We start from the raw sequence: 14,043 nt of genomic DNA, 5'->3' as shown, positions 1-14,043 counted from the left end.
TCACATTTTGGGCAACCGTGGCAAAACAAAAAATGGGCAGGTGTTGTGCAACCATAAGCACAACACTAGTAGAGACATGTAAATGTAACAGGTCGGTGCTGCCGGGACATCAGGTCCTCAACCTAAGGAGTAGACAACGTTCCTAAGGAAAGTGAATAGTATAGACAAAACTGTGCAGACAGTGGACTCTCACTTTTTTCACATGCAGATGCTCTCAAGCTCAGTTAGGTTGGATGAGCACTGTCGGTGGACAACGATTTTCAGGTCTCTCTAGAAATGTTTGAATGGATTCAAGTCAGGGCTCTGGTTGGGCCACTCAATGACATTTGTAGAGTTGTTTATAAGCCACTCTTGTATTGACTTGGCTGTGTGGACCTGTGTTGGAAGGTGAACCTTCAGCCTAGTCTGAGGTCCAGAGCACTCTGAATCTGGTTTTCTATAAGAATATCTCTGTACTTTCCTTCATTCCCTCTACTCTGACCAGTCTCCCTGCCCCAGCTGCTGTAATAGACCCCCACAGCATGATGCTGCCACCAACACGCTTCACTGTAGGGGTGATATTGGGCAGGTGAAGAGCAGTGCCTGTTTTCTTTCCCTAAACATGACACTTAGAATTGAGGCTAAAAAGGTCAATCTTGGTTTCATCAGACCAGAGACTCTTGTTTCTCAGTCTGAGGTGTTTTTATTTTTATTTTATTTACAAAATCCAGTTGGGCTTTCTTGTGTCTTTTTTACTGAGAAGAGGCTTCTTTCTGTCCAATCTGCCATAAAGCCCAGATTGGAGGAGTGCTGCAGTGATGGCAGACCTTCCGGAAGTTTCATCCATCTGCACACTGGATCTTTGGAGATCAGCCAGATTGACCATTGGGATCTTAGTCATTTCAATAGTTTGGTGGGGCGGCCAGCTCTAGGAGGAGTCATGGTTGTTAAAGACTTCTTTTATTTAAGAATTATGGAGGCCACTGTGTTCTTGGGAACTTTCAGCGCAGCAGACAATTTTTTTCCCCTTCTCAAGATCTGTGCCTTCACACAATCCTGTCTGAGCTCTACAGGCAGTTCTTTCCTCTCATGGCTTGGGTTTTGCTCTGATATGCATTGTCAGCTGTGAGACCTTATATAAATAGGGCTGTGCCTTTTCAAATCATGTCCAGTTAACTGAATTTACCACAGGTGACTCAAGTCAAGGTGTAGAAACATCTCAAAGATGATCTAGAGAGATAGGAGGCCCCCAGAGCAAAATGTCAAGCGTCATAGAAAAGTTTTTCCTTTTTTTAAATAAATTTGCAACAATTTCAAAAATTCTATTCTCACTTTGTTATTATGGGGTATTGAGTGCAGATTGATGTGGGAAAACTTTGAACCACTTTTTATTTTTGCGCAAGGCGCAACATAACGAAGTGTGAAGAAAGTGAAAGGCCCCTTTCACACGGGCGAGTATTCCGCGCGGATGCGATGCGTGAGGTGAATGCATTGCACCCGCACTGAATACCGACCCATTCATTTCTATGGGGCTGTTCACATGAGCGGTGATTTTCACGCATCACTTGTGCGTTGCGTGAAAATCGCAGCATGCTCTATATTCTGCGTTTTTCACGCAAACGCAGGCCCCATAGAAGTGAATGGGGTTGCGTGAAAATCGCAAGCATCCGCAAGCAAGTGCGGATGCGGTGCGATTTTCACGCATGGTTGCTAGGTGACAGTCTATTCACTGTATTATTTTCCCTTATAACATGGTTATAAGGGAAAATAATAGCATTCTGAATACAGAATGCTTAGTAGGTGATCAATTGAGGGTTAAAAAAATAAATAAAAAAAATTAACTCACCTTCTCCTCTTGTTCGCGTAGTTCCCGGTCTCTTCTTTACTTCTTAAAAGATGAACTACCGGCTAGGACCTGTGGTGACGTCAGATCACATGCTCCAATCACATGGTCCATCACCACGGTGATGTACCATGTGATTGGAGCATGTGATCTGACGTCACCAAAGGTCCTTTAGCCCACAGCTCATCATTAAAGAAGTAAAGAAGAGACCGGGAACTACGCGAACAAGAGGAGAAGGTGAGTTAATTTTTTTAATTTTTTTTTTTAACCCTCAATTGATCACCTACTAAGCATTCTGTATTCAGAATGCTATTATTTTCCCTTAAAACCATGTTATAAGGGAAAATAATACAATCTACAGAACACCGATCCCAAGCCCGAACTTCTGTGAAGAAGTTCGGGTTTGGGTACCAAACATGCGTGATTTTTCTCACGCGAGTGCAAAACGCATTACAATGTTTTGCACTCGCGCGGAAAAATCGCGGGTGTTCCCGGAACGCACCCGCACATTTTCCCGCAACGCCCGTGTGAAAGAGGCCAAAGAGTCTGATGACTTTCGAAGCGCGTTATGTGTTCATGCTGTTGTCTTTTATATTGTCTGTGTAAACAGAAATCAGCTCCTGGATCATTTGTGACGGCGACATTGACCCCGAGTGGATTGAATCTTTAAACTCCGTTCTCGATGACAACCGCCTCCTCACTATGCCCAGCGGGGAGAGGATTCAATTTGGTCCCAATGTAAATTTTGTGTTTGAAACTCACGACTTGAGCAGCGCTTCTCCAGCCACCATTTCCAGGATGGGGATGATATTCCTAAGGTAATGACATTGCTCGCCCCCTCAGGGACCAGTTCTGTATATCCGTTTTCATGTAGTATTTCTTCACTATATTAAACGTGGCTTTTTCTATTTTCCTAAAAAGTGATGAAAACACCGATCTGAACTCTTTGATCCGTTCATGGCTCCGGGGACAGCCCGAAACACACAGAGAGAATTTGGAGAACTGGATTGGAGACTATTTTGAGAAGGCTTTAAATTGGGTTCTTAAGCAGGTACATTAGCAAGAAATATGTGCGCTTCTCCGTTTTATGTCTTTTCTGGGTCATTGACAGTATAATAGATTCCCCACTGGCAGTGGAAGTATGAAATACTGTAGTGCTCCATGCTGCCGGCTGTGACAGAATTGAATAGTTTGATGCATTCCCGGCTAGTATGCAGGTGGAAGGAATAAGTATAACTTCAAGTCATAATATAGTAATGAAATGAGCAATTTGTGCCTGCTGAGGCTAATTCTACTCTGCGGATCGCCAGCCGTCTGCAGATTAACAGCCAGTGCTCCTATCATCTACCTTACAGGGAAAAAAGATGATTGCTGAATATTTTAAAGTACTGATCAAAATGAAATTGGCCGGGGGTGAAACTCTTCAATGCTTGTAATGAGACTTCTTGCCGCTCGTGCAGAGTGCTGGCATGTTAAATGCTTGTCTGGAATAAAGTCGGTCTCCTTCTAGATGAATGGCAGGTTATTATAGCATTGGCCGTTAACATGTATCATAAGAAAACCGATTCTAAATATTCTGAGGATGTTTTTTTACACTTTATAGAAGCATATCAGAAGGTTAATCTGGGGTCTTCATGCTAAGACCCCCTTCAGTTACTGAAACAAAGAGGCAAAAGCGCTGTGCTGATCTCTGTGCCCCTTTGGCGTGAGGTCTGTGATCCATAGAAAGTCGGCCCTGTATCTTGGTCACTCCGCTCTCTGGGGAAAGCTGAGCAGAGCCAATCAGAGCTGAAGCGGGACAGCGCTCAGCAGAGGGCTTTTGCCCCTTTTTTTTAGCGATCAATGGGGGTCTCATCAACCAGATCTTCACAGATCATAACTTCTGAGGTGTCAAAAGTTTCATACAATAGTTACTCATTAACACCTTCCAAAAATGTCACATACATGTATCACATGATGCAGAAGGAGGAGGTGAGCCCATTCCGTATGTGGCAGGACCAGCTGTGTTGTATAGATGATACTGGCCTGCAGTTACCAGGATCGGAGAGACCTCCTATCCTAGTCATTTAACTCTTGAATTGGACAGAAATAGAAATAGAAAGTGGGGCTCCCACTGTCCCCCCCCCCCCCTCCTTGTGGCAAAATCTTGGGGTGTCAATCAGTTGTCATCGCAGTCTCCACAGACTGCACTACTAACGTATTGCAGTTTGTGGTATAAGTGAATGGCAGAATTGAATATTTTCACCGCACAAAGGTTTGGATAAAGTGCAGCCAAGCAGTCTTATGTCAGCTCAGTGCTTCTTAGGTCTCAGCTAGCCACAAAACCTAGGTGAGACCTGGTTGGGGGAGCCGGAGGATGGTAGAGAGGTCGGATACTGATGTCATTCTGAGATCACAGCTTCATAGGAGGCTCCGTTAGGGGCCTGCACATTTGATGGAATAAATAGCCTAGTTATTCAAGTAGGACGACAGACACCATGGTGGAACAGACTTGTAATGGCGTCTGTTGGGCCTCATTAGTGTCCGTTGTGTGTTGGATCTGGTACAGCGCTGTGGTCTTGGTCATAAACAGAAGCCGCAACAAAGATGTGAAAAGAGCCGAAGTCCTACCGTTATTCATCTAAACTTCCCCTAACTAACGACATAAACACATTTGTACTCTTTCCAGGAAAAATGTGTAGATGTCAATGTAGCCAAGCATCAGTGCCATTCATACTGGTGGACTCTGCCAGGGCTTTAGCATGCTACAGTGCAATTGATGGGCACCTTTTCCAGAAGATTTTGACATTTTACTCCCCCTTGATGACGTGGGTTGAATATTGTGTGACGCAGGTGGTATACTGTGTGGCAGATTTACCTCTGCAGAAAGTACATATGTGTTCATTTAGTTTAGAGAGGCTTATTACCAGGGCTGGGACAAGGTCCACTACCAACAGAGGCTGAGCTGCCCAAGTGCGCCCCCGCCCCCTTGCCTGCGCCCAGGGCCGGTGCAAGGTTTTTTTACCAACACAAGCGAACCTACGTTTTGGCGCCCCCGACCCCCCCTCCCCCTTCAGCTCACCTGGGGGAAGGGGGGGGGGGGGGGGGGCCAAAATGTAGGTTCGTCCCATAAGACGCACCTAGGTTTTAAAGGAGGATAATAGGAAACAATATTTTTCATTCCACCTCAGGTCAGACCAGCCATCAGACCCCAGCTCACAGGCACAGCCCCAATGCCTCAGATCAGACCCCCATGTCAGCCATCAGCCCTCCATGTCATATGTCTCCCCGTCCATGGCACAGACAGACTACAGTCATTGTCTCCGGCCCGTCATGTAACCCCATCCTCACCCATGTCACATTTCTCCCCCTCCATTTGATTGCTCTAACACCTAAAGAAATTTTATTTATTTTTTTAAAACCTGATGTTTCTCCAGATGATCTTATGCTAAAAGTCATGATAATAGAGTCTCAAAGGTCTATAGAAGCAGGTACAATATTTTTACAAACCTTTGAGACTCTATTAACACTACTATCAACATCAGGCCATTTAGAGAAACAGCATGTTTTTTTAATTATGTTTTTCCTTTAGGTGTTAAAACATAACTTTCATTTGATTGCTGTAACACCTAAAGGAAAAATCTTTTTAAAAACCTGCTGTGTCTCTAGATGACCTTATGTTGATAGTAGTGTTAATAGAGCCTCAAAGGTCTGTAAAAATAGGGTAACTGCTTCTATAGACCTTTCAGACTCTATTACCACTGCTATCGACATAAGGTCATCTTGAGAAACAGCAGGTTTTTTATTTGTTTTCCTTTAGGTGTTCAAGCAATCAAATAAGTTATGTTTTAACACCTAAAGGAAAAAGATAATTTAAAAAACTTGCTCTTTCTCTAGGTGACCTTATGTTTATAGTAGTGTTAATAGAGTCTCAAGGGTCTATAAAAGCAGTTACCCTATTTTTACAGACCTTTGAGACTCTATTAACACTACTATCAGCATAAGGTCATCTTCTAGAGAAACAGCAGGCTTTAAAAAAAAATCCCTTTAGGTGTTAGAGTAGATTGCAATCAAATGAACGTTATGTGTTAAAATTAGGGTCAGAAGCAGACAAGGAGGGTTTTGTTTAGCCTCTTGGCTATTAGTTTTTACATTCTTGAGCTTCCAGCAGCAGACAGATGCCAGGGCACTTCTGTGGTCACCTCACCTGGGCACATGGTCTTTGCTCAGCAGAGTCCTGCCATACATGCTGGGTAGATGCTAGAATGGATTTGTTAGAAGGAGGTCTGTGACGTCACTGGTCACATGCTCCTTCATGGTCACATGATCCACTGTGAGAACGCAGGCTTCACAACCTCCTGCTGTGTTCAGCTTCAGAGAGAAGGGGGTGTGAAAGGATGGACCAATGGCAGGGCAGCTAGCTGATACTAGCCAATCAGCAGCCTCCTGCTCCTATCTACAAGCGCAGCTTAGAGTGAACACTGGCTGGGGAGGGGAGGGGAGGGCGCCCGGCAGCAAGTAAGTGATAAAAAAAAAAAAAAAAAAAAAAAAAGAGGTTTGTTTTTCCGCCCACCCCAGCCTCTGTGTCGGCCCGGCCCTGCTTATTACTGTAAAGAGGAGTGAGGTTTATATCCGTGTACTGCCAGTCTACCTCTCTACTATGCTGCTACTTTCCTGTCTAGAGTCTGAACTGGGAAATGTTTAACAGGGGAGTATAAGAAACTTTGTAGTATATCTTGTTAGAGAAATATGTTTCCGTCCCCTCTTATCAGGCTCTTCTCCTGCTCCTCTGCCTCATCACTAACTTTAAGTTCACTGCTCCTTGAATGTAGACTGCCTGCTCACTGAAGGATCAGATTATATAGAAGCCTATAAAGAAGGGAGGGGGAGTGGAAGGGAGAGACTGAGACATAGATTGCTGCTGGTTTGTAGGTGATTTACTACCTAATATCACTGCTCAACAACAAAAAAGTCAGATAGTAGAGTGAAAGTCTGCTAAACAATGCCAGATGCAAGTCATGTAATGACCAGAAATAGTGTTATTCATCCTGTACGGCCACATGACAGCATTTACACCTTAAGGGTCCATTCACACGTCCGTATGTGTTTTGTGGATCCGCAAAACACGAACACCGGCAATGTGCGTTCCACATTTTGTGGGCTTCACATTGCCGGCACTCTCATAGAAAATGCCTTTTCTTGTCCACAATTGTGGACAAGAATAGGACATGTTCTATTTTTTTGCGGATCCGGAAGCGCGTATGCGGACCGCACATTCCGGCCCCATTGAAAATGAATGGGTCCGCACCTGTTCCGCAAAATTGCGGAACGGATGCGGAGCCATTTTGCGGACGTGTGACTGGACCCTAAAGGGGTTGTGCAGTGCTGTGATATCAGATCTGCAGGAGTCCGACATCCAGCACCCCCACCAATCCGCCACTTCAAGGTTTACCTCTATGCGGTTGTGGCCATAAATGCAGTCGCTTATGTTCTCCGTGGTATGGTTTCTTTTGTGGTATCTCCCTGTATTGAATGCCTTTTAATACAGTGGAAAACAAAGTTAAGCTGGTGTTTATCACCCTCGTGGTTTACCATACATTTAGTTTGGACCCATTATTCCCTGCAGACGCATTAGGGCGGCTATAGATGAACGTTGGCCGAAACCGCTGATTTCAGCAGACCAGCGATGCACTATGTATGGGGGTGTCTTATATCTCCCCCAATAGTAGATGGAGGAAAGAAGGATCGAGAATGTTTGTTCAACATTCCAGATTCCTTGTTCTCATGGAAGATAACCCGCATGAGGTGGGTTATTTACTAACATCCCTATGCCAGTTTTTGGTTTAAAAAAAAGCTGCAACACCCCTTTTTGTAACTTTTTTAAGCATTTGTGTGACAATATTTTGTTACACCGTCCTTGCCACATGGGAGCGGTGGGGGCTGGGGGGCCATCGGCCTCCTTCAAGTTTACGAACATTTACGCCTGGAGAAGGAATGGCTGTCAGCCTAACCAGCTTTTGGGTGATCTAACCCAACCCCGGTGTCCAGTGGATGCATGGATTTGCCGGTTAACAGGGCTAGTATCTTCAAATTCATGCAGCCATTGGCAGTTTTTGAAGCCAAAATCAGGAGTGGGTCATAAAAGGAGAGAAAGTGTAAAGGACAGGATTGAAAAACTGCTTTAAGAAACTTGAACATGTGGCCGTACCCTCAGCATGACTGGGGGAAACAGTCGGATAAGTGGCATCTGACGTGTACAGCATCTGCTTATCCTTTATTGAAATAACAAGGATTTTTTATTAACTTACAATAAAAGAGAAGATTTCTAGCTCTGCGTGAAATTCTGTATTTTTGTTTCTAAAACTTGTTTTTTTGGAGAATATTGGATTTGTCATGAAGTTCTAGTATCACACGGTAAGGGTTTATCCCCTCCATTTTTATCCTCTCTACATAGAATGATTTTGTGGTGGAAACCAGTCTCATTGGGACAGTTCTGAACGGTCTCTCTCACCTACATGGTAGTACCGATCGATGCCAATTCATCACTGGTCTGATCCGAGGCCTCGGGGGAAACCTTAACATGAAGTCCAGAAATGACTTTGCCAAAGAGGTAAGTATCAGATCTGTATACTAGGAGAAGACGACATAAGACAGAAAGAGATCAGAAGAAAGCTACGACAGCAGCACAGAGGAAAGCGGGACACGTGAAGGATTTAAATTAGAGAGGCAAAGGTTTAAAAGTAATATCAGGAAGTATTACTTTACTGAGAGAGTAGTGGATGCATGGAATAGCTTCCTGCAGAAGTGGTAGCTGCAAATACAGTGAAGGGGTTTAAGCATGCATGGGATAGGCATAAGGCCATCCTTCATATAAGATAGGGCTGGGGGCTATCCATAGTACTCAGTATATTGGGCAGACTAGATGGGCCAAATGGTTCTTATCTGCCGACACATTCTATGTTTCTATGTTTCTATGATAGGGGAGGGAGAATAAGAGAAATTGATCAAATCTAGTATTTTTGTTTGTTTCCATGTAATTATATATATTTGTATTGTACCTTTAAAATACCCCAAAATACATCAGTGGTATATGCAAACTTTCTCTAGGTTTTCACTTGGGCTCGCGAATCTCCCCCTGATCCCCGCAAACCACTGGATACCTATTACGATGATAAAACCGGTCGACTAATGTCCTACAGCTTTGAGAAGCCTGGAAATTTGACCATTGAAGACTTCAGGAATCCCCAGACTCTTCCAGTTATCAGAACCCCTGACATTCAGAGAGGATTGGACTACTTTAGGCCATGGCTGGGTTCTGACACCAAACAGCCCTTCATACTGGTGGGACCGGAAGGGTGTGGAAAGGGGTAAGACTTGCATCAATGTAATAGTTCACTCTACGCCCCCTGCTGGTTGTGACGGTGGTGTGCACCTTCTTCTAATGCTGATTTTGACTGTACTTTCAGGATGTTGCTTCGCTATGCATTTTCCCAGCTCCGATCAACTCACATTGCGACGGTTCACTGCAGTGCACAGACTACGTCCCGCCATGTGTTGCAGAAACTAACGCAGACCTGTTTAGTCATCAGCACCAACACAGGCCGAGTGTACAGACCCAAAGACTGTGAGAGACTGGTCCTGTACTTGAAAGACATCAACCTCCCTAAGCCAGACAAATGGGGCACCAGCACCCTGGTAGCTTTTCTACAGCAGGTGAGAAATGTGATGAACTGTTCACCATCATACTACGTTACACCTTAGACGCAGATCACTAAAAATGTGACGGCTATGGTAGTTTTATATATATTTGTTGCATAGATAAAAGGTGTGTATTTCAGGTGCCATTTATCCAGAGAAGGTCCAGGTGCATATTCAATATACATTTTTTCAGTGACTGATGCAGATGAGCTAGCACTGACTGTCTGTCCTGAAGAAGGAGCTAGGTCAGCTCTCAAACACTTCGAGGGTTATTTACAAAGACCGTGCTTTTTACATCGGTCTTTTCTTCCCTTTTGCACAGAAGATATGCCTAATTTATAAGGAGGCGTGCGCCTCATTGTAAATTAGGCGTGTCCTCCTGCTGTGTGGGCCTGTCGTGAAAAAACTACTCGGCTCCCTGAGTGGAGTAGTTTTTTCAGCTACTTTTATGCCTAAGACTGTAAGTAAATATGCTGAGGCCGATGGCCTGGCCCCTGCCGTACCCCTGCCACTCTCTCACAACTCCCAAGTGGAGAGGATGGGGTAAAAACGCCTGTGCAATATAATATTGTCGCACAGGCGCTTGAAAAGAAATTCGCAAACAATAAATAAAAAAAATGGCGTAAAGACTCCCTTTGACCCTGCAACTGCAGTTGAATAAAGTTCATCTTCCCTACTCACCCAGAACCTTTTTGGGTAAGCAGCACCCGAAATCCACTCCACTTTTTATCTACACGACTTATGGTATGTATGAATGGTTCACAAATCGTCTACCGTAAAGGAAGGAGGATGTGTGGCTAACTATGCTGTGCCCTTAGCATAACCATCTTAGGTGAGCAGAGCTAAGCAGATGTGGCCGCTGAAGTACACACTATTCTTTAAAAATGAAAACATTTTAGGGGGTCATTTATCAACCAATATATGCCACTTTTTGGTGTTCATTAGGTGCAAAATCTGTGACTTTCCCCCCTTTTACGCCACTCATGCCAGTGCTAAAAAAAAAAGGGGTGTGTAAGAGGGTAGGCTAGCAGCAGCACGCAGCAGTTTTCATCCGGCCACTTCTCGGCATACTGTAGTGGCCAAATCTCTGCTGATCCCCATTATAGTGAATGGGGCCGGATGGTATCTCAGCAATGCACGGTAGTGCCAGGTATTCACGGATCCGGCAGCCCGGAACAACCTGCTGGATTTGTTTACTGCAAATGTGAAACAGGCCTGACTCGGTACCAGTTAGGCACATCGTAGATCACACCCATCCCCACTGCTCCCACACCCCTTTCCCACCAAGCTGCACTCCCTTGTCAGACTGGGCACAGAATCTTCCTCTAAACCTAGATGCTCCAGATTGCGCCTCTTTTTGCCACAATTTGTACCAAAATTTTGGTGCACAAACATTAGTAAATGTGGGTGATTATTTTGCCTTTGTTATGTTCCTCTCTGTCATATGCTCAGGAGCAATCACATCCTCTCTCTGTGATTCTGGACGGCCCGTAGTTTAATCTCTTGGTGGATTTGTTGGGCCATCACAGGCTTACCGAACTAGAAGCAGGGTGACCCCCTCTCTGGTGTGATTGCCCATTCTACTCGCGCTGACTACACCATCTCTATTCTTCTCCCCACCCTTGGGACTGCTTTTGAACATCCCATGGTCTTGCCTGTGTCTCCCAATGACACAGATGAGAAAACTGGAATTTTTTTACTTACCATAAAATTCTCTTCCGTTTACTGGAGGTGTCGGGGGGTAATAATTCAATTAAGAATTATTAATTATGGTCATAAAAATTATTAACCATAAAAAAATTAATTTAGAAAATTTGTCATAAATTCTTAAAATCATGACCTGGTGAATTGTAGACAACCTAATTGATACAATTCACATCTGAGTCCGACTATTTCCTCAGATAAATAAGCTCTTTTTGACGTGAGATGATGTTAATGATAAAATGTAGTTCTGCATTATACAATGATACACAGGTATTATAAAAATATGCAGATTTATTTGTTACAAGGTTATAAGCATATATAAGTAAAAAAACACAATGATACATGCAAATGAATATATATAGCGTTAATATAAAGCATTTCAAGCTTAACAATACATGTGAGTGGAAATAACTTGTCACATTATAACTAAGCTATTATTAGGTTAGGATATCAAAGTAGGAACATAAGTTATATACATTACTTCTGTTCAGAGAAAACCTCATGATATCAGGATGGGCATGTCTAATCCTAGACATCAATATAGAATGCTAAATACATTCTGCCCCCCCCCCTCTAACCAACTACACATCACATGACTTCAAAATGGGCAAATCCATCCAAGGATATAACTTAGAAGAGATAACTGTATCCTTCCGCCCCGGCTGGACTATTTTCAAATATATGTGACTTTGGTAAGACTATTAAGACAAATAACAGGGATCTAGGATCTTAAACGGAAAGGATTTGAAACAAATCTTCCCTGTGGGAATCCATCACAGCTTGGCGAAGAATGTTCTATCAATATCAATATATATATATAAGCAATCATTTAATGCTTTGCTAGATTATGAGTCATGATTCTTCTGCAGGTAGAATGAAGCCTCACAATATCCTAAGACTACATCTCAATATGGAGATGATCAATTTATTTAATCATTTATTTATTCGCCAATCTAGATGGTATAATTTCACCCACACTATCAAATTAGTCTTAATAAAATGAAATATCATTTTCTGTGTCTCTTACCAAGTCCTAGCAGGAATCTCACTTCTGCTCCTAGGAAAGCTGGGTGGTCCATCATAGCGCATCTCATTATGGATTCCATCTTGATACACCTCAACTTCCCCTCTACTAGCTAGCTTTCTTTTCTCTTGATCGCTTTTTTTCCTTGCTACTCCGCACACGAATAATTATTTCCCCCCTTATCTAAGAATCATCCCCTTTAGATTATGGATTCCCAATCAGGTAGGGTGGGTGTATTCGTATGCTAATAACATCATGACGTGATCTCAACTCCTAAAATGGTATAGAGCAAATAATGAAATACTATAATGTTGCCCATCTGACTCCAGATGGCACTGCGGTACTGTAGGTGAATATAACAACTTTTTAAGCATTAAAATTAAATATCTAATAATACTTTCACAGGACCTCAATGACCTTTCTACCATAAATCACTGAGGAAGGTCTTTTCCTTACACTTTTAATTACCTATATCCTGGACTTGTTGGAGTTGACTGTCTTCTCTTATCTTTTTGAAATATGGGTTGACTTGATGAAAATTTTATGTAGCGGCTTTGATGCTGGGCATCGGAACTTGTAGATTTCACTTATGTACTCCCATGAATAACTATTGTTTTGAAATCCAATTAACTTAAACTTACTTGTTTCTGTAGTTGTTTCTTCTAAATGGTAAATACATGGTATATAATATATATATATATATATATATATATATATATATATATAAATCGATACATTGTTACACATAGATAACACATTATATGAATTATTGATTAACATATGTTGTAAACTAAATATACCATACAGAGATATATATAATATAATTATGTATATATAAATTGAAGCTCATACAGCAGGTGTGCGATAAAGACATGAATCCTTATCAAGTAACCTTGTTCCCTCCATGTTTTAGGGAGTTGACTTACTCCTTAACAGATGGTCTCATATCTTCAGCACTAACTTTTAATACAATGTCCATCTATGTTCGCAATTATTATATTTTTTTTTATATAGACTGAACTTGCCATGAACTCATCTTGGCCTCCTCAGCCACATAATATAATTTTGGTTCAAGCTGATCTTATTCTTAAAGGCAATGAGATGAGCATTAATTTTGATTATAATGTCATTAGATAATATTGTATACGTATGAAAATGCCCAACAGAGGACACACCACCAACCCAGATGTTTGGTTTTTCACTTTTTGGCCTTTCCCAGTTTGGATTTTTTTCTATTATGTACTGTGGTGTCCACCCTATTGGCAGCAGCTGCTTGTGTCCCCCAAATGAACTGGAGAAAAATGATTTAATGGTAATCACCAAATTACAGCTTTTTAGCCCAAGATAAGCAGAATGCAATAATAATAATAATAAAAATAAAATAAATGCCCCTAAAGGTGACCATAGCCTTTATGTTCTTAATAATTTTGTGAGCATTGTACCTACCGTATTTGTTGTTTCCAAGGTTCTGACGTATCACGGCTTTTATGACGATAACTTGGAATGGGTTGGCCTAGAAAACATTCAGATTGTGGCTTCTATGTCTGCCGGCGGCACCATTGGTCGGCATAAACTGACAACCAGATTTACCTCTGTGGTCCGGATATGTGCAGTCGAGTAAGTAAGAGGCTCAGTCCTGTTTTCTGATTATTTGTTGTAATTGGTTTTCTTTGCACATAACTTGGCGACATATCTTATCAGGAGGACGAGACATCTCCTCACCTTCCAGCAGCCTGTGTTTCCCCATTACCTAGCTACAGGCTCTGTGTAAATGTTCAGAAACCTCCACAGTCCCCCCAGAATATGTCGGGGGTCA

At 42.5% G+C, this 14,043-nt stretch overlaps 1 protein-coding gene across 3 annotated transcripts in view; it reads left to right on the top strand.

The window, feature by feature from the left end:
- Positions 1 to 14,043, top strand: part of DYNC2H1 (dynein cytoplasmic 2 heavy chain 1) — a 433,565-nt gene that overhangs the window by 137,596 nt on the left and 281,926 nt on the right. For all 3 annotated transcript variants that reach the window (XM_040426277.1, XM_040426279.1, XM_040426278.1), the window contains exons 39-44: positions 2,433 to 2,640; positions 2,744 to 2,873; positions 8,256 to 8,411; positions 8,909 to 9,168; positions 9,268 to 9,514; positions 13,693 to 13,844. In XM_040426277.1, coding sequence (XP_040282211.1) covers positions 2,433 to 2,640; positions 2,744 to 2,873; positions 8,256 to 8,411; positions 8,909 to 9,168; positions 9,268 to 9,514; positions 13,693 to 13,844 — 1,153 coding nt within the window. The remainder of the gene's footprint in view (positions 1 to 2,432; positions 2,641 to 2,743; positions 2,874 to 8,255; positions 8,412 to 8,908; positions 9,169 to 9,267; positions 9,515 to 13,692; positions 13,845 to 14,043) is intronic.

This window comes from Bufo bufo, chromosome 3, assembly GCF_905171765.1.
Source record: "Bufo bufo chromosome 3, aBufBuf1.1, whole genome shotgun sequence".
Classification (NCBI taxonomy): Eukaryota; Metazoa; Chordata; class Amphibia; order Anura; family Bufonidae; genus Bufo; species Bufo bufo.
Note: the sequence above shows the minus strand (reverse complement) of the source record. Positions and strands in the feature narration are given on the sequence as shown.